Raw genomic sequence first — 27,297 nt, 5'->3', positions numbered from 1 at the left:
ACCGGGGTTCCAAGGCGTGTTTTCGATGATGGTGCCGTACGTGGGACCCAGTCACCTGGCTCGAGGTTGTGGCAAGCGTCGGAGGTGGGTTCCGTCGGCCAGGCGGCTCGAACCTGTGAATGGAAGTGACTTACAGCTTGCATTAATCCCTTGCAGTATTGAAGGAGCGTACTGTGAGTCAAGTTCAAGTCTGGGACTGGAGTAATGGTAGCCACAGCTCGCATAGGGCGTCCCATAACAATTTCAAAGGGACTCAGTTTATGTCTTTGGGATGGAGTGGATTGCATTTCCATAAGGGCTAGTGGTAAAGCTGCTGGCCAGCTTAACCCTGTGGAGTCACAAATCTTAGCAAGCTTATTCTTAAGTACACCATTTCGCCTTTCCACAGCACCTGCACTTTGTGGGTGGTAGGGACAGTGCAGTAGGTGTGTGATATGTAATATACGATCCAAGTGTTGAACAATTTGTCCAGTAAAATGTGTACCCCGGTCACTGGACAGAGTGGCAGGAATTCCCTTGGCAGGCATAATATGATTTAACAAACATTTAGCAACAGACAGTGAATCAGCCTTGTGACAAGGAAAGGCTTCAATCCAACCAGAAAATAAACATACCATAACCAAAATGAATTCATATAGTTGGCACTTGGGCATTTGTACAAAATCAAGTTGCCAATGCAAGAAGGGTGCTTGGGGCAGGCCCCGGAATCCCTGAGCCACTTTTACAGGTTTACCAATATTGTGGCGTTGACAAGTGGTACAGGCGGCACAGTGGCGGGCTGCAAAAGAGCTGAAATGGGGGGCCCACCATCCCACCTTAGTTACAGCAGAGACCATCCCCTCCTTTCCGACATGCGAAACACCGTGTAGCAGGGCGGCCAGAGACGGGTAGAGTGAAAAGGGGCCACAAAGGTGCCAGTAGGCGAACGCCAAAGGGAATCAGGATGCAGAGAGCAACCCTGGGCAACCCAGGAGTCTTTTTCGGCTTCTGGGGCAGAATCCTGGAGTAGGGTGAGGTCAGTGAGGGACGGCGGTGCTATAGAAACAGAAAGGGAACCTAGAAATGCATCTGGGGAAGGTTCTATGGCAGCAGCATGTTTAGCAGAGGCATCAGCAAATGCGTTACCCTTAGCAACATCAGTATCTGCCGTCGAGTGGCCAGGGCACTTAACAATAGCTAGGGCAGAGGGAAGTAAAACTGCATACAGGAGAGCAGCAATGTAGGGGCCGTTTTTAATGGGGGTACCGGCGGAGGTAAGGAAACCCCGAGCTTGCCACAGGGTGCCAAAGTCATGTACAACCCCAAAAGCATAGCGGGAGTCAGTGTAAATGGTGGCGGAGCGTCCCTCCGCCAAAAAGCAGGCACGGGTGAGGGCAACTAATTCAGCAACTTGTGCTGAGGTTACAGAAGGTAAAGGTGCAGCTTCAAGGGTTTCAGAGAGTGACACAACAGCGTATCCTGCAAGGAGATGACCTTGGCTGTCTCGAAAACAGGAACCATCAGTAAACAAAACAAGGTCAGAGTTAGGGAGAGGGACATCGGAAAGGTCAGGGCGCGGGACAGTGACAGCAGACACAGTTGCAAGACAGTCATGGGGATCACCATCATTAGACAAGGGAAGGAGAGTGGCAGGATTTAACTGAGAACAACGCTTTATGGTGATATACGAAGCCGACAGCAGTAGAAGTTCATACCTGGTAAGGCGAGCGGAGGAGAGGTGGCTTGTGTTACGCTGTAACAGCAGAGTTTCCACAGAGTGAGGGACCATGAGAGTAAGGGGAGAGCGAAGGACAAGGGATTCAGACATTTCGACTAGGCGCTGTGGCAGCCACAGCACACAGGCAGGGGGGTGGCCTTGGGCCACAGGGTCCAAAGTGGCAGAGAAATAAGCTACTGGGCGGTTCTTTTCTCCGTGCACCTGAGTAAGAACTCCAAGTGCACATCCAGACTGTTCATGGCAGAACAGGGTAAAAGGCTTAGAATCGTCTGGCAGCCCTAAAGCGGGGGCAGAAGCCAAACCTTGTTTGAGGGAAACAAAGGCAGAGTCGGCTTCAGGCGGCCATGGCCTGGGGTTAGGCACAGAGAGTCGAGTGAGTTCCTGGAGAGGTTTTGCAAGGGAGGCATATTGGGGAATCCATTGCCTGCAAAATCCAGCCATGCCCAAAAATTTTCGGACCTGGCGTGGGGAGCAGGGTCGGGGAAAGCTCAGGATAGCCTGGACACGGGTGGGAGAGAGCATACGGGAACCCTGGGAGAGGAGAAAACCAAGGTAATTGACAGAGGCTTGACAGAGCTGTAGTTTAGAGCGAGAAGCCTTGTGACCTTTGTTTGCTAAGGCAGTAAGGAGCACTAAAGAATCAGTTTTTGAGGCAGATAACGAGGGGGAACAGAGGTGTAGATTATTCACATATTGGACTAGAGTGGACCCGGATGGGAAAACAAGGTCAGCTAGGTCTCAGGCTAATGCCTGGGAAAAGTAAGATGGGCTTTCCGTATACCCCTGGGGAAGCGTGGTCCATGTATATTGCTGTCCCTTGTAAGAAAAGGCAAAGAGGTACTGGGAGTCAGGGTGAACCGGAACAGAAAAGAAAGCAGAGCACAAATTAACAACAGTAAAATGAGTTGCAGCTGGTGGGATAGAAGCCAGAATTGTTGCTGGGTTTGGGACAACAGGAAAGGCGGGTATGACAATATGATTAATGGCTCGGAGGTCCTGAACAAATCGCCATGATTTGCCATCAGCTTTTCGAACTGGGAGGATAGGGGTGTTACAGGAACTGGAGCAGGGAACAATAATGCCTTGCTCACGCAGGGCAGTTATGACTGGAGCAATGCCAGCCTCTGCCTCAGGGTTTAAAGGGTATTGAGAAAGGCGAGGCAGGGGTTTGGAGGAGTCCACAGTAATGCAGACGGGGTCAGTGTTTAAGCGGCCCACCTCAGAGGGATGGGTTGGCCACAGAGAGGATGGGACCTGTGAAATCAGGTGTTCAAGGGATGGGACCAGTGGGCAACAAGGGACTGGAGTGGAAAGGGAAGTTTCAGACAGCAGGGAGGCTACAGAATCACTCAGAGAGGACTGGGGAATTTGTAAATAGACCCCATCCGGGGAACAGTATATGGTGCAGCCAAGCTTACATAACAGATCCCGACCCAAAAGGTTTACCGGAGTGGAATCAGAGAGAAGGAAGGCATGATCCGCAGAAAGGGGACCAACCTGGACTGGTAGAGGTTTTGAAAGGGGATAAGAGGTTGGGACTCCCGTAATGCCCACAGCGGACACAGTTTTTCCGGAGCGGGGAACCGCAGGCAGATCAGTAGTACGAACTGCAGAGAGTGAAGCTCCCATATCAACAAGGAAAGGGAGAGAAAGATCATTGATAGTTAACACACACTCACCCGTAGGAGTGAGTGGTAGTAAAGGAGTTAAAATTTCCTGAGGTTCCCCGGCATCCCATCATTGCTGTGAGACAAAGTAAGGCTGGGGACTGACTGGCTGTGCTGGCAGGGGGTCTAGCTGGTTATTTACAGAATTACCAGGCCGGCTGGGACATTCGTTCTTCCAATGTCCGGGCTGTTTACAGTAATTACAAACATCCCCATAACCCGAAAAACCAGTTCCTTTGCCCTCCTCGACCACGTCCCGTCCCTGGTATTTTCCCTTTCCCGGAACTGTTTGCCCTGCCCAGTATAATGCTGTATTTGCAGGGCCATTAACTGTTGAGCTGATTGTTCCTCCTTTCCCTTTAAAGTACGTTGGCAATGCTCTGCCACTGTTTGCAATTTGTCCATGGTTTCAGTCTCCCACCCAACACTTATTCGTTTTAGCATATTGCCAATAGCAGGTAGGAGGCCATTAACAAACGCACTAGCCAGGGCGCCCTGTCCATTTCTGTCTGGCTGTTGTATACCAGAATGTTGCAGAAAAATGTCAGTTAGCCGAGTGCGATAGTCGCCCGGGTTTTCTCCTGTCGTTGCTTACAGCCATTTATGACCATCCAGTTGGTTTTAGGAGTCCATACCTGAGGGATGGCTTCAAATAGATTTTTAGCTCGCTCTTTACACTTTTTCCGGTAATCAGTATCAGGACCAGTGTCTGGTAAAGTAGAGTGGCGGTCAGCAGTGAGCCAATTTGCTGCTGTGAGCCATTTTTCATGCTCACTTGGGGCTGCTACAAGTAGCTTGCACAGCTGCAGGAGGTCTGCCTCAGAGGGTTCATAGGTGTCACATACTAACAAAAATTCCTCTGCAAATTTGGTAGGATTTTCCCGGGGCTTTGGAAAGCCTTTTACAATTGAAAGGAGCTCTGTGCGAGTCCAGGGTTTATAGCTCCAAGTGGGACCCCCTTCTTGGCCCCCAGTATGCAGGATTCGGAGGGGAGCCTGGACATTTTTAAGGCCCAAGCGCGAGCTTTTACAGGGCAGAGTGGGTTCAGAGGAATGGGCCGCAGCCGTACTAGATGATCCAGACAGGTCTGAACTGGAGATCTCTGGGAATTGTTCAGGAGCTGAGAAATCTGGTGATGGTTGTTCCTGAGCTGGGGCCGTGGGTGGCTGTCTATTGATCCGACGCAAGGCTGCCAGGCCAATTAGTGCGTCTTCCTCATCATCGTCCCCGGAATCTAGCAAGGGGTTTTCTTCGTCTTTTCCCACCCGGAGACAGGAGTATGAAGGGGGGTCTGCTCGGAGAACAGGATAAAGGGGAGCACTCGGTCTAGTGGTGGGAGAGGAGGTTTCCAATAAAGCTTTTAACTTATCATTTGAATCTTTGAGAGAGGCGAGTTTCGATTCTGTCCATCTACGATTTGCCTCTTCCCACCATTGCATGAAACAGTCAACCTCTCCTTTTGCCAATTTAGTTTTAGATTGGCCGAGTTTGTCTTTTAAGACGTCTACTCGGTCCTTGTCCCAAGATCCTAACAGTGGCCACTGAGTTTTGGGATCTCCCTGAGTTAGCCTAGACCATTTTTCCAGAAATTTACAGGAGTCCGGACCCTTCCTAAAATGCATAAAATGAGCCGGTGTTCCTTTAGGGAACTGCCCCGACTTAGACGTCTGGTTACCCATACAGGAGGACTTTACACTCCAATCACACAAGAAGGAAATTCGGGTTCGTCAGAGTGATGCCCGGTGCCACACACAAAAGGAGCCCACAGGCTACTGCCTCAATCGCCCTTGCTTTCACACCAGGGGCTTTACCCAAGGTGCGGTGCGGCTGCGATTGTGCAGATTTCACTCACTCAGACCGCGGGGACAGGAACCCCTTGGTCGGCCAATCCCCGGACGGAGACGGCACCCAGACTCAAACACTCCACAGAGAGGATGGATAGACACAGAGACAGGACAGTCCTCAGTCCGGACAAAACACAGATATAATTACCTGACCAGATTCCTGATGCCAGATCCTGGGATCCCTACCAGAACAGAGTGGGAACCAACAGGTTCGATGGCGTAGACTTCACTGTGGTTGTGCACCCTTCCATTCAGAAGGAGGACCGCTTGGGCCAAATGCCCAGGTGCCGGCTGCCACGGTCGTCCCACAAAACGGTAAGGGATCACACAGCCCCAGTGAAGACGGTTGCCATCTCGGTGGAACCTCCAAATTGTCAAAGTTAGAATCAAGACTCACAATTTGTCAGACCACTCTGTTTTTATTAGCGCAGCGCTCCGCCAATATCATGCAGATAATGTGAGTGGCCATGCAAGACCCAAACAGTCTTATTTATACAGATAAAAGAGCGGAAATCAAACAAAGGGACAAAGGAGAAAACAGCAAAATTCACCTGGGGCATAGCATGCATATCCTACTTCCTTACTAACTCCTATCGATCTAAGGCTAATGCTTCACCAATTGCCCTTAAACGGTGCAATTGTTCTATGTTAATGTCTGTTTTCCTGACACCTGGACTCCAGCATTCCAGCGACTTTCCTTAAAGGTACAGACAGCATTTCTTTAATCCTATCTATTTTTGTAACATAATTCATTCTACTTTCACAACTCTCAGCAGAGTGTTCCGATGGTTAATTACCCACCCCCTCTGTTAGACAAAAATCCACTTAGAGCAGGGATCACCCCTGGACCTCTTGTTTAGTAGGGAGAAACCACAACCAACAACGCTGTGCCCACCTCCTTTGAAAGAGCATTCTTGGATCTACATCACGACACAAGAGACTCAAGAGAAAAAGGGGTCAATGGGCCAGGTCGCCAGCTGGTGTGAATGGATGCGGCTCACCTGAATCGTATACGCTAAATTCCCACACGACGACGCCAGCACTAAACAGGGAGATCTTCGCTGCCGTCCTCTACAAACTGGCCCCGAGCTGGTTTGTTTTTGCAGATTATTAACCCCAGAAATGCTAAAGCCTTTAAGTGCAGCGGGGCCCAGTGGGCCAGGTTCTGACCCCAGATTCTGGGCCTTGTTAGGGGTGAATGAGGGAGGCAACCTAGTGACAGAGGATGTAGAAAAAGCTAATGTACTCAATGCTTTTTTTGCCTCTGTCTTCAGCAACAAGGTCAGTTCCCAGACTGCTGCACTGGGCAGCACAGTACGGGGAGGAGGTGACCAGTATTCTGTGGAGAAAGAAGTGGTTAGGGACTATTTAGAAAGACTGGAAGAGCACAAGTTCATGGGTCTGGATGTGCTGCATCCGGGGGTGCTAAAGGAGTTGGCGGATGTGATTGCAGAGCCATTGGCCATTATCTTTGAAAACTTATGGCGATCGGGGGAGGTCCCGGATGACTGGAAAAAAGCGAATGTAGTGGCCATCTTTAAAAAAGGGAAGAAGGAGGATCCGGGGAACTACAGGCCAGTCAGCCTCACCTCAGTCGCTGGAAAAATCATGGAGCAGGTCCTCAAGGAATCAATTCTGAAGCATTTAGAGGAGAGGAAAGTGATAGAGGAGAGGAAAGTGATCAGGAACAGTCAGCATGGATTCACCAAAGGCAAGTCATTCCTGATTAACCTAATTGACTTCTATGAGAAGATAACTGGGTCTGTGGATGAGGGGAAAGCAGTGGATATGTTATTCCTTGACGTTAGCAAAGCTTTTGATATGGTCTCCAACAATATTCTTGCCGGCAAGTTAAAGAAGTATGGGCTGTATGAATGGACTATAAGGTGGATAGAAAGCTGGCTAGGTTGTTGGGCTCAACGGGTAGTGATCAATGGCTCCATGTCTAGTTGGCAGCTGGTTTCAAGGGGAGTGCCCCAAGGGTCAGTCCTGGGGCCGGTTTTGTTCAATATCTTCATTAACGATCTGGAGGATGGCGTGAACTGCTCTCTCATCAAGTTTGCAGATGACACTAAACTGGGAAGAGTGGTAGATACACTGGAGGGTAGGGATAGGATATAGAGGGACTTAGACAAATTAGAGGGTTGGGCCAAAAGAAACCTGATGAGGTTCAACAGGGAGAAGTGCAGAGTCCTGCACTTAGGACGGAAGAATCCCATTCACTGTTACAGACTAGGGACCGAATGGCTAGGCAGCAGTTCTGCAGACAAGGACCTAAGAGTTACAATGGACAAGAAGCTGGATCTGGATCAACAATGTGCCCTTGTTGCCAAGAAGGCTAACGGCATTTCGGGCTGTATAAGTAGGGGCATTGCCAGCAGATTCAGGGATGTGATCATTCCCTTCCATTCGACATTGGTGAGGCCTCATCTGGAGTACTGTGTCCAGTTTTGGGCCCCGCACTGCAAGAAAGAGGTGGAAAAATTTGACTTATGAGGACAGGCTGAGGGAACTGGGATTGTTTAGTCTGCAGAAGAGAAGAATGAGGGGGGATTTGATAGCTGCTTTCAGCTACCTGAAAGGGGGTTTCAAAGAGGATGGACTTAGACTGTTCTCAGTGGTAGCAGATGACAGAACAAGGAATAATGGTCTCAAGTTGCATTGGGGAGGTTTAGGTTGGATATTAGGAAAAACTTTTTCACTAGGAGGCTGGTGAAGCACTGGAATGAGTTACCTAGGGAGGTGGTGCAATCCCCTTCCTTAGTGGTTTTTAAGGTCAGGCTTGACAGAGCTCTGGCTATGATGATTTAGGGGATTGGTCCTGCTTTGAGCAGGGGGCTGGACTAGAAGACTTCCTGAAGTCCCCTCCAACCCTGATGTTCTATGATTCTATGAATCCGAAGTCAACCCCAACAGCGGCAGGGTGAGGCGCCGAGGTACTATGAATTAACCTGGCCACCTGCTGCCATCTGCTGGTGAACAGGAGGAAGACATGTGACTAATGCAAGGAGCAGACCCTGCTTTGCAGTTGCCCTGCTTGGGAGCCCAAGGGGTCAGGGATGGGGGTTTGGGCTGAGGCCAATGTGGGGGCTCTGTCACCCTGGGCTTCAAGCCATTATTATAGCCTATCCCCCTTACCCCCCGTCAAGCTGTGTGGGGCTGATCCTGCGGCATCTGGGGGTTGACGGAGCCCCCTGGGTGGGCTCCACATGGTCTGTCCCCACCAGAGGGAGGAGGCAGCCATCTTTGTCACCACGGCTTACCAGACCCAGTGCCCCCTCACTGGCGCAAAGGGAGGTGATAAAACCCTGAGGAGCTGGGGTAGGGTAGAGGGTTATGGGTCCGGATGTGGGGCTGCTCTCTGCACCTGGTGGATGCCACCTGAGGGTGTGGCCCTGTTGAGGATGCGGGTCCAGGGTCAGAGCACAGTGAGGTTGGGATATCCTGGGGAAGCGACTGCAGTTGAGGAGGGGGTCCCAGGCAGGGGTCAGAGTCTGCATGGGGATAGAGTTCCTGGGGCAGGGGGCACACACCCTGAGGTGGGTGGGGGGTTCTCCAGGCAGGGGAGTGAAATTGGGGGCGGACCTGGGGAAGGAAATGCACCTGAGGCAGACTCAGAGTTAGGTGGGTGTTCGGGGGCAGGAGACAGCATCGTTTTGGGTGTCTCCAAGCAGTGGGTGCAATGGGGTTGATGCTTTCAGGGCATAGTATGCAGTTGGGGGTCCCTAGGGCAGGAGGGGTGCAGTTGGGTTGGGGGTCCCTGGGGCAGGAGGGGTGCAGCTTGGTTGGGGGTCCTAGGGCAGGGGGTGCCATCAGGGTAGTATCATGAGAAGTTTCCATCCCACTGTGTTCATTACACACATGTGATGAAGTTGCTGATTCTCTGCTGGGCGACCGAGGGCAATAAAGCTCCCAAGGTCCCGGCACCTGGCATCTCTGCCCCAATGCTGGATGCCAGGACATCTTCATCCAGCTCTGCCCAGAAAATCTCTTCCTGGGCTGGCTCCCAAACGGCATCAGTTTGTGCCTGTAACACAGGAGACCCCGACTAAGCCCCTGGCACGGCAGCTGGGACAGCAGCCGGCCAATCAGCACAGGGCCCAATAGAACAGCTCCTGTTTATGATCCTGGGGTTGAGTCAGACGGGTACATGCTGTGCGAGACGCCTGTCACTTGTTCCCTGGTTCTGACCCAGGCCAAAGACAGTTCCAGCTGGATTCCTCTGGAGGGGGTACGGTGAGCAGATGTCCTGATTTTATAGATACAGTTCTGATTTGGGGGTATTTTTCTTATATAGGCATCTATTACCACCCCCGCCCCCCCGCCCCCGTCCCGATTTTTCATGCTTGCTGTCTGGTCACCCTTGGAGGGGGCCAGGGGCAGGGAGGTCCCTTTGCCCCCACAGAAACGATGAGGGACTTGGAAGGGAGGCCCTCCCGCTCCCCACACCCTGCCACAGACAAGGTCGCTAGGATATAGATATGCAGGCCTGCCTGTAAAAGTCTAGACTTTAGGAACGCAGGTGTATTTTTACCACTTAGCTAGTTACTGAGGTTTAAAAAAAAAATTAAGATCACAGTCTGCCTGTGTCTGGGCCTTCTCTCACTAGGACAGTCTGAGTCTTGGTTCTTAGGCTAAGGTCTTTGGCCAAGCAGCAAAGGCAGCCATAAGCTGGGAAGCGAAGGTCACATCCTCACATCCCAACCCGTCACACTGAAATAAGGTGCTATTGGGCTGTTAGGAATAAATCCTGTCCTGATAGTGCCCATCACCACCAGAGAAAGATGATTCAAGAAACTTTCTTTGATAACATCCTGTCTGGCAAGAAATCACTTATCAGTGGTTGTGGTAGTGAAACCCTCATGTCTGTATCTTTTATCTTTATGGCCTGCACTTTTCAATTGTTAATCTGTCTGGTTCTCTAATTGTCTCTGTCTGCTGTATAACTAATTTTGCGAGGTGTAAGTTAATTAAGGTGGTGGGATATAATTGGTTAGAGAATTATGTTACACTATGTTAGGATTGGTTAGATAGATTTCAGTAAAACGATTGGTTTAGGTATAACTGAGAATATTACTAAATAAACTAGGGGCAAAGAGGGAATAATTTGGGATTCAAAAATAAGGAAAAAGGAACTTGGATTGAAGCTTGTTGGAAGTTCACCCCAATCACCATGGAATTCTTTGCACCTTTGGACTCTGGGTATTGTTGCTCTCTGTTCACATGAGAAGCACCAGGGAAATGGGAGGGTGAAGAAATAAGTCCTCTAAGAAAGGTCACCAGAGGCTGGTCCCTCAGGGGCTGGAGGCTGCCATCCCCACGGCTCTTGTGCCACCAGCACGGGGCACGGCCACAAGGGCCGTTTCTTTCTCAAACCAAGGTTAGGCCACAGGGGAAGCTCGGCCAGGGCTGAGGCGAGGGGTTGGCGTAAGGCTCAGGAACGAGGCCCCCCGGCCACACAGCTCTTGCACCATGATCATCACCGCAAGAGCAGTTTATTTCCCTACCTGCATTTGCGACAGTGGGGGAAGGGGGGGAGCTCGGCCAATGGAGACGCCCTGTGCCTGGCACGGTGCGGTTCGGGGGGGCAGGTGTCTCACCCAGCCAGGTTAGGCCTTGAACCTCTTTGTCACGGCGAACACCCCACCATGACAGGCCCCAGCCCTACCCCCAAGTGCCATGAACCACCCTGCCACATAGTCACCAGCTGGGGGCCTGAGTCCCACCCAGTCTCCCTGGGGTGGGGGCACCGGTTGGGTGTAGATGGGACACACAGCCCGATGGCTTTCCTGACGAAGCCGTCATTGGCAGGGACGGCACCGGGAGCTCCTGGAGAGTGGGTGGCTGGCGGGGAGCCCAGCCAGCATCTTGCTCTCAGCGCGGGGTGCACAGCCAGGACAGGGCTGGGACCAGCCAGCCGGACTCCTGCGTCCCAGGCCTGCACCACCTGCATCCAGCCCAAGCCTTGGGCACAGCCAGAGAGAGAGCAACATGGAGCAACAGCCGGGGGGGAATTGTCCCATCCGTCTGGGGAGCCGTCCAAGCCCTGATTCCTCCCGCTGGCCTCTGGGCACCTGGCTCCACAGCAGCTCGAGCACCCTGGGGCCCTGCTCCGGCTGGCCCGGGGAAGGGATCCTCAGGGGTCACAGCTCCCCTCCAGGGCCACCCGGGGGGGGGTGAGGGGAGGTCAAGTGGGGCAATTTGCCCCAGGCCCCGCAGGGGCCCAAATGAGAGTTTTTCAGGGCCCATGGAGTGGGGTCCTTCACTTGCTCCGGGGGCCCCGGAAAACTCTCGTGGGTCTTGGGCCCCCAGAGCTTCTTCCACTCTGTGTCTTCAGTGGCAATTTGGTGGCGGAGGGTCCTTCCGCCCCGGGACCCACCGCCAAAGTGCCAGGTCTTCGGCAGCAATTTGGCGGTGGGAGCACCCTGCCGCCGAAGACCCCAGGCCCCCTGAATCCTCTGGGCGGCCCTGCTCCCCTCCTGGGAAGGGGCATCCAGGCTGGGAGCCAGGGACCAAGCTGAGGGACTGCAGGGCAGACTGAGCAACACCCACACTGCCTGCTCTCCTCCATGCCCCCTGCTCTGCCCCCAGCCCCCTGCTCTCCCCCAAACTGCCAGAAATACCTTCTCTGCGTCCCCTCCAGCCTCCCAGAGACCCCATCATCACGATGCTCTACCCGCCTTGCCCAGCCCGCTGGGGATCCTCGCTCTGCCCTGGTCCCTCCCTCTCACCCGGATCCCAGGTTCTCTTTCTCCTGGGGATCCCTTTCCCCCAGAGGAAGGGTGAGGGGATCAGGAGGGAGGCCCTCGCCTGCTCCCCACTCCCTGCCACAGAAAAGGCCACCAGCGGCTGGTCCCTCGGGGGTGGAGCCTGCTGGCCCAACGGCTCCTTTTCCAACACCCTGGCCACAAGGGTTGTTTATTTCTCAAGCCACAGTTGCACCAGCAGGGGAAGCTTGGGCTGGGGCCGTTGGCAGCTCGGGGAGCTGGACCCAGAGGGGAGCCTCCCACTAACCCAAGCTGGACTATGAACCCCCATCCCAGGGCGCCCGCCCGCAGTGCCCAGGCACCAGCACATCCACCAAGGGGCATGAACTGCCCTGCCCCATAGTCCCCGCGGGCACCACTTGGGCACAGAAGGGGTGGGCAGACAGACGGTCTCCTCAGGAGTATCAGACATTTAGTGGGTCCCTCCCAAGACCTGATGGCTGTGTGACCCCAAACACCCACCCCCCGGCTGTGCCTTCAGTCCTATTGCTATGGAGCCGTCGCTCGCTGGACAGCACTGGGAGCTGCCGAAGGACGGGGGGTGTCTGGGAGCCTGGCCCCAAATGTGATCCAAGCTGGCCCTTCCTGTTCTCTTACCCCTCCTGGCATCTACAGCCTGCCCCCATTAACCCTGCGTTAGAACAATAGTGTGCCCCTTTGGGGCCCCATCCCTGTGTGCTGAGCCCCCTTGGCCAGTCGGGTGCTGGAGAGAAGCAGCTCGGTCTTAGCGCAGGCCGTTTCATCGTGCCCCTTAGGGCCAGGTGTGGCACCGTGGGTGAGCCCTGCCTGAGTTTGCCCTCACCTGGGAAGAAGACTCTCCGGTTCCAAACAGCAAAACCCGTTTGGATGGGACCATCACAAGCCAAACCTCCATCCCAATGTCCCCAGGAGGCTGAAGGGGGCAGAGAAGCTGCTGGCGTGGGGCTCTCGGGTACATTTCTCTGTCCTGGACCCACCCCAAACCTCCATCAGTCCTGGAGCCTAGAGAAACACCAGCTGGTTTGGCATTGGTGGTGCTGCGTTTCTGCCAGGCCCTGAGGGGTGCAGGGTGCTTTCCAGAGGGAAAATCTTCCCCTGTTGAGCCCCAGTATGAAACCTACATGTATGTGCCAGGCTCCAATCTAGAACTCCACCCCCGAGTGTGTAACGGCTGACAGTCTAGAACCCCTGCCCCTCCTGAGTGTGGGCCGGGCCCCTATCTAGATCGCTCAACCTCTGTGCGCATGTGGCTCCTATCTAGAACATCTGCCCCACCCAGAGCATGCGCCAGGCTCAATTCTAGAACCCACACCCCATCCTGACTCTGCTCTACACTCCAATCTAGCACCCCCTCACTTCTTAGCGACCTCTGTGCTTCAGTCGAGAACCTCTTCCCCGTCCCCGAGCAAGCGTTGAACTCCAGTCTAGAACCCCCACTCCACCCAAGCACACTCTAAGCTCCCCACTAGAACCTCTCCCCACCCTGGGGTGACCTTGGAGTGAGGATTCCCAGCTGGAGCAGGTCCACTGACATCAGGGCCTATTGGCACCCACTGGGCTCTGCCCGATGTCCCATTTCATTGCACAGTGCGGTTGGCACAGACAGCGGCAACCTGATCTCGCTGAGTGACAGATGGACATGTTCAGCCTCCTGCCCCATCCCCAGCTGTCTGTGTCTGGCCTGACAGGGTGGAAGAGAGCCAGACACATGGACAGAGATGCTGGTGCTTGTGAAAGTTTTTCCTGGGGTGTAACCTGGAAGAGAGGTACCGTTGAGCCCTCTGTGCTCCCTCTCACACTGTGCTGCTGTGACAAGCTGCAAATCCCTCCAGGTGCTGCACTTATACAGCCAAAAACCAGATCAAAATGATTAGAGGGCTGGAGACTTCTGAGGAGAGGCTGAGGGAAGTGGGATTGTTTAGTCTGCAGAAGAGAAGAATGAGGGGGGATTCGATAGCTGCTTTCACCTACCTGAAATTGGGTTCCAAAGAGGATGGATCTAGACTGTTCTCAGTGGTAGTAGATGACAGAACAAGGAATAATGGTCTCAAGTTTCATGGGGGAGATTTAGGTTGGATATTAGGAAAAACTTTTTCACTAGGAGGGTGGTGAAGCATTGGAATGAGTTACCTAGGGAGATGGTGGAATCTCTTTCTTTAGAGGTTTTTAAGGTCAGCCTTGGCTGGGATGATTTAGTTGGGGATTGGTCCTGCTTTGAGCAGGCGTTTGGACTAGATACCTCCAGAGGTCCCTTCCAACCCTGAGATTCTATGATTCTATGATCCATAGGCAGGGACGCACCCAGCCAAGTTACATTAATTCTTCCCCCACCCACTCATGAACTAACAACAGAGAGGATCCAGCCAATTCCCCGCAGCTCTCCGTCCTTGGATCCCATGTCTGTACCATCCTGCCCTAGTCAGAGGCCTGGCCAGTTTAAATTGATAACCCAGTCCATTCAGCCCTCGATGTGGAGAGGACATGCACCAGCTTGTGCACACTGAGCAGATTCCCCAAGGTCTTCAACCAAAACGCACTATTTTAGGTAAAATATAAAACAGATTTATTAACTACAGAAAGACAGATGATAAGTGATTTTCAATAGTGGGTGTAGAGATCAAAGTTGGTCACCTAAGAAATAAAACTAATTTGCAATCTTAGTTCTAAAAACTAAACAGGATTTGAATCAGGCAGTGTCTCACCCTGCGCAGCCTTTTATTTCTATTTTACATTAATCATGTTTCCCTGAGCTTAGCCATGGTGGCTACAGTATTAAATTCAACAGAGTATTCTCTGTTTGTTCTACATCAGGAGCCCATAGGAAAAAGGCAGGCCACAGAATCTCACCCACCCACTCCTGTAACAAACCCCTAACCTATGTCTCAGCTATTGAAGTCCTCAAATCGTGGCTTAAAGACTTAAAGATGCAGAGAATCCTCCAGCAAGTGACCCTACCCCACACTGCAGAGGAAGGCAAAAAACCCTTTACCGCATGTGTTTCCTATTCTGTTACCTCTGTGGTCAACTGTTACAACACCCGCAACAACCAAAAAGAATGTAAAAAAAAGAATACAAGAACGTTAATACTTATAAGGTAATGCAAAGCATAAGTCCACAGCAAGTTCCAAAAGCAGCTTATAACTATGTACCATTTCCTAACTGTCCTAACTATGTACCACTTCCTAACTGTCAGGGTGGTTAGGCACTGGAATACATTGCCAAGGGAGCTTGTGGAATCTCCATCACTGGAGATTTTTAAGAGCAGGTTAGACATTCCCATACCAGGGATGGTCTAGATGGGGCTGGTCCTGCCATGAGTGCAGGGGACTGGACTAGATGATCTCTCGAGGTCCCTTCCCGTCCTAGGATTCTATGATTCTATTAAATGTGAATGTTCTATCAAGTATATATGTGTCTTATTGCATTAATGTCATATGTATGTGACAGGGCACTTATAATCTAGTCATCCCTTGATAATGAGATAACACTGACTCTGTCAAGGGGGGGAAATGTAGCCAAGGGTTTTACTTTGGTTTTCATTTATCGTGTGATGTTATGATTACATTCTATATACTCCTTATATGTTAATCAGAATTTGATTTCTAGAATTAGAAAAGACTAAAATGAAGCAATATTTAAAGGAACTAGGTAATAAGTCAGACAAGCTGAAATGCAAGAAGCCTGTGGGCTAAGGCCTGCAAGATTTTCGCTTAGCTATTTTAGGCTTTGAATACAAAACGTGGTGTATGTTGGTAACCTAAAAAGAACCCAATGCCCTAAAATTCTAAGAAAAGAGGCAGAAACGGGTAATATTGAGACAGTCAAAGTGGGAAAGTTAAATTTAAATCATAAAAATGCTGTAACAACAAAATATGCTTATAACCCGTGCCTTAAACCGCAAGACAAAGGCGGGACATCAGCATACCCAGCCTACAGAATTCGGGGTCCCTCATGTCTCCAGGGAACATAGACTGATAAAAAAGAGAGGGACGATGCTGTCATGTACATGTGCCGAATGTAGGTATAGACAGCGTCACAGTATCAAAAAGGGTGCCCAAAGTAGGCAAACTGAGCTTCCTACAGGAAACTCCAGCAGGAACCACTCCCATAGTAACAATCAATCCATGCGAGGGCCGACGGAGTTTGAGAGGGCTGACAGATTCTAATGCCGCCTAGGAGGATGTAATTCTGTCTATAGTTATAATTAGTGCATGGCACATATCTTGATTTTTAATTAGATGTGCTGTAACTTTTATGATTTTATTGCCAACTTTAATAAAACCGCTAAAAGAGAGAGGCTTTTGTAATTGTATGTGTTACTTGCTGATGGTTTCCTGTGTTCCTATGGGCTCCAGATCTAGAACAGAGACAACTCGCTTGAACTTGAGACTGTAGCCACCAGAGCTGAACCCAGGGAAATGTGATTGAGGTTAAATAGAATGAAAGGCTCCAGATTTGGTGCTGAAACCCAGGACCATAGAAAACGCAAGAAACCATAAAGAACAGGTGGAACCATAGTAAACACAGAAACCCAATATGAAACCAAGGTTTTAAGAAAAAAAATATATCTAGGTCAAAAGTCATACGGGGAGATGTCCTGCTTTTGCTTATGCGTGCTTGCATTCTATGTTTGTCTGTCTGGTTAATGTTGTAAACATTGAGGTCAGGGGAAGAAAATAGGAATTGCAATTGTGTAATGGACCCTTGAATTCACGTATGGGTACAAGCCCCCTACCAGGCGTGGCAGAGTGGGTCGGACACTTCTCCGTCATTTGTCAATAATAAGCAACAAGCACCCCCGCCCCACACATCATATTAATTAATAAGCTCCCCAAACTTTAAACTCCTCTGGACTATGCCACTGATGGAGGATCAAGGAAATCTTTGTGGGGTTGCCTTGGTCACTGCCCCTTCCTCTCGGTGTGCTCCAGCTGTAAAACACCTGAAGGAGAAGCATCCGACCAAGTGGGTATTCACCCATGAAAGCTCATGCTCCATATGTCTGTTAGTCTATAAGGTGCCAGAGGACTCTTTGCTGCTTTTGAAGGAGAAGTAAGCACCACAAACCCTTCTCAATTTAAAAAATCAAATCAAATCCCTGTAAACATTTTGGGAGCAAGGAAGGGATGCCGGCCACTTTTCCAAAAGAAATAGGGAACAAAATAAGTTACGCAGTCAGGCATTTATTGCAACAATTCCAACTCCACAAATGTCCTGGGAGGCCTTTGTGCGAGACGACATTAAAGCCCGTGGGGGAGGGTTAGTTAAAAACTACTGGAGTGCTTGGGGCCCCTAGAGATCCCTGAAATTGATGGTATTTCCTCTTTGAAAAGGAAAAGGCGGGGGCGGGGAAAGGCTTAAGAGGTGAAAGAAATAGCCCTGGATTGTGTATCTATAGCATGTAATATCCTATGGAAAAGGATTTAAAAGAAAGGTAAAACAACTGCAGAAGGTAAAACAAGCCTTATGCAAAGAGCAGAAGTCTAGTTAGACATTGAAAAAAACAACTCAGTAGGGTAAGGGAGGTCAATCCTGTACTCCTTAATCAAAGGAAGAGTTTGGCAAGAGACTTAAGCTCCAGTAAGTAACACCTGCAAGAGGCTGGTTATAAAATTATGGTGTGAAAAAGAAGCCACGGGGCCATGGGTGGCAAGTTTGTAAAAATTTTGGTGGGGCCCAGAACCCGCCCCCAACTCCGCCCCCCCCAACTCCGCCCCCACCTGCCTAAGGCTCTGGGAGGGGGCTCGGTGGGGGAGGTCTGGGGTGCAGATCCTGGGCTGGGGATTAGGGTGCAGGAAGGGTGCTGGGTGCAGGCTCTGGTCTGGGGCAGGGGGTGGGTGTGCAGGAGGAGGTGAAGGGTGCAGGCTTTGGGATGGAGTTTGGGGTTGGGAAGGGGTGTGTGGGATGGGGGAGGGAGTTTGGGGATAGGAGGGAGTGCAGGGTGAGGACTGTGGGGCTGAGGATGAGGGGTACATGATGCAGGAGGGGGCTCAGGGCTAGGGAAGAGGGTTGGGCTGTGGGTGAGGGCTGTGGATGAGGGGTTCATGATGTACGGGCGCTCAGGGCTGGGGCTGAGGATTAGGGTGCAGGGGGATGAGGGGTTCATGATGTGGGGGCGCTCAGGGCTGGGGCAGAGGATTAGGGTGTGGGGGGATGAGGGCTCTGGCTGGGGCTGAGGAGTAGGGTGCAGGGGGATGAGGGCTCTGGCTGGGGCTGAGGCTTAGGGTGCAGGGGGATGAGGGGTTCATGATGTGGGTGCTCAGGGCTGGGGCTGAGGATTAGGTGCGGGGGAATGAGGGCTCTGGCTGGGGCTGAGGGTTTGGGGTTGGAGAGGCTCAGGGTAAGGGCAGCCTGCCTTGCCAGTACTGTCGGAGGGCAGGCACTAGGACCCTGCGGCAGCAGACAGCAAATCTGCTGGGAGCCCTCCGGGCAGCAGCGCGCTGCGTTCTGTCAGGCAGGGACGCAACACAACGCGGCGGAGGGGGAACACGCGAGGGGGTGGCAGGCGGGGCTGGGACCTGCTCCAGGCAGGGTCGCGGCGGGGGGAGTCCTGCGGGGGCGGGGGCCGATCCGGGCAGGACCGGGGGAGGGGGGGTGGGTGGGCGGGAAGAGACCCAGCTCCAACTATTGCTGGAGCAGGGCGCCCAGCCCTGAATATTGGTGGGGCCCGAGCCCCACACAAATATATAACCTGCCGCCCATGCACGGGGCAGGAACATTTGTTTGGGCAAGAGTAAAAACAGCAGCGCAATTTAAAAAAATATCTTGCAAGCCCATCCACAACGGGGTCGTTTCTTGCAAGAAACTCAGGGAACTGTAGAAGTTGCTGTAAAAGCCTGTAAGGGTGAAATTCTGGATATCAGTATCTCTTAAGAAAGACAAAAGTCTTTGCAATCTAAAAGTCACTTTAATCTCTCTAAGCCAATCAAGTCAGGAGCCATAATAAAAAGAACAAGTGGCATAATTCATTTGAAATCTAACATGCCCATTGTAGCCCAAGACACTTTAGAGCCCAAACCAGAGCCTCCACATGCACCCAAGCCAGGCAGGAGTGACTTTGGTAGCTAACATGAAGCAATGGGAAGGCAAGTCACCGCATACATTCCACAATAGACTTTCAGCCGTTTGGCTCTCTAATGAAATGCCTGGTAAGGAAACAAACCCACAATGTATTAATTTGTTTGTTAACAATTCTTCACCAGCAGTTTGGGGTAAAGTAATAATGTATGTTAACCCTGGAAGCACTCTGCCGGGAGAGCTGGACTAATTGTCTAAAGCTTAGAGTTATATTCAAACCCAACCAAGAAATCCCAAGAGAAATCCTCCTCCTATTGCAATTGTTCAAGGAGCCTCTGATAAAGCAGTAGTTAAAGGAAAGGTCCAGACAATAATAGTTAAAAAGAACCATAAGCCCCAAAACTCAGTAAAATGTCCAAAATTACAAGAAGGCCCTGGTAGTGGTCTCACTGCCAAACCTGTGCCAGGGGTATTAATTAATCAGGTACAATTCACACATATCCCTGCTGTGTTATATTTGTCTAATTGGCAAATGAGAAAATTCAGTTATTGCGGACACCAAAGTGGCATTTTTCTTCTCAGTAATCCTTGGGGATAAGATTACCACTTATCAACCACAGGTGCAGGATATAGCTAATTTGGGTTTACAACTAGACAATAATAATTGAATGAATTGGTTTTGCTTAGTCTGGAAAAGAGAAGACTGAGAGGAGCCATGACAACAGTAAAAGGTTGTTACAAGGAGGAGGGAGAAAAATGATTCCTTAACCTCTGAGGATAGGACAAGAAGCAATGGGCTTAAACTGCAGCAAGGGCGGTTTAAGTTGGACATTAGGAAAACTTTCCTAACTGTCAGGGTGATTAAGCACTGGAATAAATCGCCTCGGGAGGTTGTGGAATCTCCATCACTAGACATTTTTAAGAGCAGGTTAAACAAACACCTGTCAGGGATGGTCTAAAGATGGTACTTGGTCCTGCCATGAGTGCAGGGGACTGGATTTGATGACCTCTCGAGGTTCCTTCTAGTTCTATGATTCTATGATTCTGTGTTCTCTATGCTCCTCAAAAAAACCCAAAACCCCAAAAAACAAGTCCACTGGAAATTCTATGGAGGATTACAGAATTGTTTGGTACAGAAATGTCAATTAAAAATAAGGTGAATGTTAAAAAAATCAGAAAGCACATCAATTACGTACTCCAGAAAATAAACCGGGCTCCTGGTGGGGTTTCCGCGCCTGTCCCCCCTCTTTCCCCTCTCTCACTGGACGCCAGGCAGCGCCCGTGCAGTGCCAATGGCAGACACTGCTGCCGCAGCCCCTGGGAAGAAGCCAGGGAAGGGAGCGGCAGGCCAGGGGGGTCTCTCACGTCCACTGCCAACCATTTCCCTGCAGCAGATGGGCCCCTCCCCAACCAGCCCACAGCTCCCTTGCCACCAAACAGGAGCAGCAGGGCAGGGATCCATCCACCAGCCAGATAAGGTAACCCAGCCATGAGCGGGACTGCCCCAGCTCCGAGTCTCCCCCCACGCAGTCCCCCCTACACACACACCCCAATCCCCTTTCCTGAGCCCTCCGCACCCACAGCCCCCTTCCCTGACTCCTGCACCCCCCACACACAACCAGCCCCCTGCCCTGAGCCTCCCACAGCCCCCAAACCACCTGCTCTGACTCCTACACCCCCCCACACACACCTAGCCCCCTTCCTGGACTGAGCCCCACCCCAGCCTCCTCCCCTGACTCTTGCACCCACACCCAGCCCACTGCCCTGAGCCCCCAAAGCCCCCACTCCTCTGCCCTGAGCCTCCCCACATCTCCTCCCCCTTCCCTGAGCCCCCCACAACCCTCAACCCCCTGCCCTGAGCTCCCCCACACCCACACACAGCCCAGCCCCCTGCACCCCACACATAAATTTATAACAGGTACTCTCATATTGCAACACCCCCAACCCGATCCTCTGCCCTGAGCCCCCCACTGTGACAGGACAGTACCTGTAAGAAATTTCAGTTATTTTCACCCCTGCCCACAAATAACTTGTTGCTCTCAAAAGGGGCATCAATGAATCTGTAGGTGAAATATGTTGAAGGTAATAACCCCACTATGTGGTCAGCTGGAAAGATACCAACAAAACTTACTGGCAGTAAATGTAACACAAGTATCATGTCCAGTACAACTAATTGCATGGAAAGCTCCTAGGAAGCAAATAGCCTTTGCAGGAAAGAAACAGTATTGTGCAGTACCCAATCAGAAAGAATTCTGTCATGGTCAATGCTGATTTATGGTCACAAATCAAATTTTTTGTTTTAAAAACAAATAATAGATTATCAGTGTTGGAAGGGACTGCAAGAGGTCATCTAGTCCAAACCCTGCTCAAAGTGGGACTAACCCCCACAGGGCCCCATCAAAGATGGAACTCACAAGCCTGGATTTAACAGGCCAATGCTCAGACCACTGAGCTATCCCTCATTTTTAGGCCATCAACTGCTATCCAAGGCCTAAAATAGCTAAGCTAAAGCCTTTCAGCAGGCCTCAGCCCACAGTCTTCTCCTGTTTCAGTTTGCCTGACTTATTAGTTTCTCAAAATATTGCTTCATCTTATACTAGTATAATCCTATAAATCAATTCTGACGAACATATAAGGAGTCTATAGAATGGAATCATGACATCACACAATAACTAAATACCAAACTAAAGCCATTGGCTACACTCCATAGATGGTCGAGTTCCTCACTGCATAGGCTGGGATTGTCCTTTGCAGCCTGGAACCACCTCCCCTGTTCACCCTCTTTGTTCTCCAGACAGTGCTCCCAGGTGTTGTGTTTTGGGAGGAGCGAGAGGCCAAAAGTCACTTCCCTTCCTTTATAGGCTCTCCCACTTGCTGGAAAGATCTATATAACATGAGTCAAGCCCTGTCCATTGTCTATGGGCTCCCTGTGAGAAGCCTTCATTGGACACACATGATAGCCCTTGGGAGTGTGCGTTCCCCTTAATGGGCCATCAACACTATCTGGCTTCTCCACTGTTGTTCCTGAAAAACTGGTTGTGGGTGTTTCCAACCTCCCAACATCTTCCAGTGACACACACCACCCACAACTTCATAAGTGCCCATACAATGACAGCACATACAATCCACCAGGACATTAATGTTCAACAGATCGAGCCCTTTCGAATGATGCCTCACAAGGCTCACTGTGTACACAACAGAGCCGAATTCTATCACCATAGTAAATATGGGAGTGCCAGGGAACTGCCTCGGAGCACAGAGGGTCACAGCGCCAGACACAGGGACAGAGATGTGAGGCCCCAGGCCTTGCTCATAAGGAGGAGAATCAGGAACTTCCCCCCGTCAAACCCCAGCATGAGACAAACCAACCCACCTGGACAGGGCCAATGCTCCAGCCTGGAGTCTGCGCTGGCCAGTGTTCACCACCTCCCATCCCCCACTGCTGTGTGCCCTGGCCCTCACCATACCCCATCCCTCACCCCCATCTGCCCTGGCCCTCCCCAGCTCCCAGCCCCCACCATGTCTGCTCTGGCCCTTGCCACCTCCCATCCTGGTCCCCCGTCTGCCCCACCCCTCCTGGCTCAGCCCCACAATATTTCCTTTCAAGGCAATATTGAATGAATTAGCTGAGTCCCACCTCCCCTGCCACTGGCCTGGTCACGGGGACAGAAGGAGTGGGCACCGTCCCTCTGCAGCATGGGGCGGGGGGTGGTGGAAAGAATGGGGCTATAAGAAGAGGGGCTGGGAGCTGAGAGCCCATCACTGGGGATCCGGTATGAGCATCTGTCAGTGAGTGACGGCACCTCCTACTCCTGGCCCATGGAAACCATGGTGAGTACCCGCTGCCCCTCACCTCCTGCCCCATGGAAACCCTTGTGAGTCCCTCCCACCTCCTCTTGCCCCATGGAAACCCTGGTGAATCGCCATTGCTTCCTCCTGCCCCATGGAAACCCTGGTGAATCCCCACCACTTCCTCCTGCCCTATGGAATCCCAGGTGAGTCCCCTTTGTTCCCCCGCCCCGGCCCATAAAGCCCCAGGGAAGACCTGTCTGCCATTCACACCCCACCCCATCAATCTCCAGGGGGTTATCCCCTGCCCCCTCTCCTGTCGGTAGCACACCAGGGGCTAGCGGATGTGGGTTGGTGGCTCTGGGTTGTGCCCAGGCTCAGGGGTGCTTACACTGCGGGTTCCTGTGCAGGTGTCGGGACGGATGCCCAGGGCTGGACTCCTGCTGCTGCCCCTTCTCCTCTGCTTCGGGCCAGAGACTGTCGGGAGCATCAACCCGTCCGCGCTCAGAGAGACTGTGGATCATGTAGATAAGTGAGTGAGATGCCAGTTGGGCATTTCCCATCTGGCTGGGACCCGTCTGCCCTCCTCGGGTGGTAAATGAAGGAAAACGGGGGGAAGATGCTTCACGTTTGCCCTTTGTGATTTTCTATGGCATAGGTGGCTTAGTGCATGGCAGAGCTGGGAGGGGTGATTTTGGGGTGCAGGGGGAGCTGGGGCTCGGAGCTGGGAGGGGTGATTCTGGGATGCAGGGAGAGATGCAGCCTGGAACTGGAAGAGGGGTAATTCTGGGGGTGCACCGGGATGGGGTTGTGGGTCTCATTACTATTGTGAAAAACTGGTTGGAAACTGGAATTCCAATTCCCTCAGAAATTTCTATTTTCTTTTCAGTCCAAATTAGTTACTAAAATTTGAAAACTTCCAAGGAATGGGATTTCCAAATTTTGTTTTAGAATTATGTTTTGTTAGATAGAAACATTTGGTTATGACTTTATTTTATATTTTTACTTATATTATATTACTGTTTATAATATACAGGTGAAATATTTATATTACATTATATTATACAGCAGGAAAGTCAAGTTGCTAAAGCTGAAATGGAAATATTTTGATCTTGCTGAAATGAAATATTCAGATATGGTAAAACTGAAATCTGTTTTTAATTTTTCCAAAACAAAATTTGGAAATCCCCAAGAATTACCCCTCTTCCAGTTCCAAGCTCCATCTCCCCCTGAATCCCACAATCACCCTTCCCAGATGCGAGCCCCAGCTCCTTCTGCACCCATACACAGGGGAAGCAGACAATGCTCACCACTCCCAATAAGGCAGATGGACTTTTCCTGGGGGCCAGTCAGGGCCAGGTCATCTGGGGCTCTATCTGCTGTATTGAGGGCTGGCAGGGTGCTGAGGGCTGGCAGCTCTGATCTTCGCCTGTTCCCTGCAGTTAGTCTCCAAAGAACTGCATTCCTTTGGACCCCAGTTTATATAGTGAAACTTGAGTTGGGCTTAGCTGTACCTGAACCAATTGTTAACTGAAATGCTACACAATTGTGTTTTTCTCCAATCCTAGCCCATTACAAAACAGTTCTTTACCCAATATAACCCGCCACCTTAGTTGATTTAAATCTTGTAAAATTAATTATGCAACTGACAGAAACAATCAAAGAACCAGACAGAGACCATCTAGATAAAGAGTAGAGAAGTGGGGGACTATAAAGGCAGGGGTGGCTCTAGTTTTTTGCCGCCCCAAGCACGGCAGTCAGGCAGCCTTCGGCGGCGCGCCTGTGGGAGGTCTGGCTGCAACGTGGATTTGGTGGCATGCCTGCGGGAGGTACCACAATAACTGGGTTTCTTGCCAGACTGTTGAATGCTGTCAAATAAAGTTTTCTTTAATGATCTTAAGATCTGGTGATGGTGGGTACTGTTACCACAGGAATGCTGCCTTAACAGCCCAATCTTACATTTTTTTTTTAAATTTAGAGGGAATATGACTCTTTGCTTCCTGGGCTGCTGCTTATTCCTGAAAAAGGCCTCAGACCTTACAGATTACTGCCCTGTCCTCAGTCAGTTATGAGCCCCCAACCTTCCCCAATTCAGCTGCACAAGGCCACTTCAGGCAGAGGTGGGATGAGAACCCAGCTCTCTAACGTGGCAGACATAAAGCCTTTCACACTGAATGGGCCATATATAGGCACCGTTGTCAGCCTCCCTTTAATCACAATCACAGTCCCCTCCCAGAACTGGGGGGAGAAATGAGGAGCCCTGATCTCCAGTGTTCTTCAGCTCTCCAGCAAATCGCTGTGTATCCTGCGGCCAACTGTGTGTCACGTCCCTCTCTTGGGGTGGCTCCGCATAAAAGCTCCGGCTTGTTCCTGGAGCTCAAGCGGTAACGCTCAGCCCTGTGGGGCTGAAGGACAAAAGCTCACACCAGGCTGATGATCCCTGGGGGCACCTGTTGCAGTTTTTTCTAAAACCACCCTCCAGGTTTATTTCATTCTCCCAGGGAGCAAACATTCCCTGATCCAGGCTGGAGCCCTGAGAGCCTAGAACCGGCCAGTGACGGCACCATGTGTGACCCACCCCAAGTTTGCCGCTCGGGGCTGAGGGCAGAGCTGTTCAGAGCCCCCTGTCTCCTCACTGCCCTTTGCTTTGCCTTCGCTCAGGGATGGGTTGGCTGTTGAATACGCCTTCGCCGTCAGCCTGCAGAAAGCCAGTTGTGAGAACCCATCTGGTCTGGAACAGGTGCTGCGCAGGAACAAGCTGCGGGACATGCAGGCGGCCATCAACCCAGAGGGTGTCCTGTACGACCCAGATGAAGGGCCCATTGTGGCTGCCCGGATGCAGCGCCTGGGCAGGGCGGGGGAACACGCCGAGTTACGCCTGCTCCAGGGCGACCGGAACAGCCCCGTGCAGAAGCTCCTGGCCCGGACCTACAACGAGAGAAGCTGCCTGATCTTCTTCACCGTCCGCTCGCCCTGTGCGGGGACGTGCCTGCTGGTGAAGAGGCCCCACAACATCCTACAGATGGTGAGCGACACCTTCCGCCCCATCGACCACAACTACAAGGCCTTCATCTTCCGGCAGATCTACCGTCAGGACCGGGACCTAGATCCCCAAAGCCTGCTGGAGGCCTGGCACCAGCTGCCCAACGTGCCCCTGCTGCGCTGTGACACCAACGGCTGCAGGGACTGCAGAGGGAACGACCCCAAAACCGACCCCAACACCTGCCTGGATGAGATTCGAGCCATGAGGCAGCCGCTGCACCCATCTGGCAGGGGGCAGAAGGAAGAGCAGGGGGCAGAGGGGAGAGCAGAGGATGTAGGGGAGAGCAGGGGGCACCTTTGGAGGTTTGGGGAGATGGTGGGTCAGGGGGCACCATTGGAGGACTGGGGGGACAGCAGGGCAGAGGACGACATTGTAACATTGGGGGGATGGCAGGACATTGCGCGTCTTCAGAGGCGTTGGCCCCCTCAGCAGCCTAAGTGGCCCCCTCAGAGGCCTTGGCCCCCTCAGCGGCCCCCTCAGAGGCCTTGGCCCCCTCAGCGGCCTAAGTGGCCCCCTCAGCGGCCTTGGCCCCCTCAGCGGCCTAAGTGGCCCCCTCAGAGGCGTTGGCCCCCTCAGAGGCGTTGGCCCCCTCAGCGGCCTAAGTGGCCCCCTCAGAGGCCTTGGCCCCCTCAGAGGCCCCCTCAGCAGCCTTGGCCCCCTCAGCGGCCTAAGTGGCCCCCTCAGAGGCGGGGGTAACGGCAGGGCTGGGGGTGCTGCAGGAGGGTTGGGGGCATGGCAGGCCAGGGGGTGCCATCGGGGGAAAGGGGGATGGAGGGTTAGGACGCTCCATCGGAGGGTTGGGGGGGTTACAGGGCAGGGGACACTGTTGGAGGGTTCGGGGACATGGGAGGATACAGGGGGTGGGATATTTCTTTTTTCAAGGCCTGTGATTTTGCGGAGTCCCCCCATCCTGAATGATTAACACCAATAAAGTGTTGAAGGCTCCTGGGGCCTCGTGTCTCTGTCCCTGTGTCTGTCTCCCTCCTCTCTGTCCGTGCGCCTGGACTTTACACAGTGTGGGAGGCCTCGCAGCCTCCCTGGCAGTGCCCCCTTCATCGGGCCAGGACTGGCCCCCACGTTTTGCCTGGGGCTCCCCCTGAGTCCAGACCCCTGGCAGAGTCACCCCCTTGGGAGCGAGGCCGGGCAGCCTTTGCCAGACACCCAGCTCGCTATGGATGAACCTGGCCATCGGCTGCCATCTACTGGTGAGGTGGAGGTAGACTCTTGAAAAACACACTGGGCAGGCCCCAGTTTGCATGTTTCCTGCCAGCCCTGCACTGGCTGGATTAGACGGGGGGAAGCTCAGCGGGGGCTGAGAGGGGTCAGGGCAGATCTGCCCTGTGTGCTCTGGGCGGGTCCATGAGATTGGCCGGCACGCGCCGCACCACGGGAACTGCTGGGCAACGCGCCCTGGCTCCAGCGCTGGGCACACGTCCACCTGCAGTGGGACGTGTAGGTGCTCCGTCACTCCACG

At 52.2% G+C, this 27,297-nt stretch overlaps 1 protein-coding gene across 1 annotated transcript; it reads left to right on the top strand.

Annotated features, from left to right (window-relative positions):
* The first annotated feature begins 22,708 nt into the window (after positions 1 to 22,708).
* On the top strand, positions 22,709 to 27,051 carry LOC120388865. Its single transcript, XM_039510957.1, has 4 exons — positions 22,709 to 22,822; positions 23,191 to 23,312; positions 25,442 to 26,087; positions 26,839 to 27,051. Exons 1-4 carry the CDS (start codon positions 22,811 to 22,813, stop codon positions 27,049 to 27,051), a joined length of 993 nt encoding a protein of 330 aa, XP_039366891.1. The 5' UTR covers positions 22,709 to 22,810.
* Positions 27,052 to 27,297: the final 246 nt, after the last annotated feature.

This window comes from Mauremys reevesii, linkage group 22 (assembly GCF_016161935.1).
Source record: "Mauremys reevesii isolate NIE-2019 linkage group 22, ASM1616193v1, whole genome shotgun sequence".
NCBI lineage: Eukaryota > Metazoa > Chordata > Testudines > Geoemydidae > Mauremys > Mauremys reevesii.
This window is presented reverse-complemented; position numbering and strand designations above follow the sequence as displayed.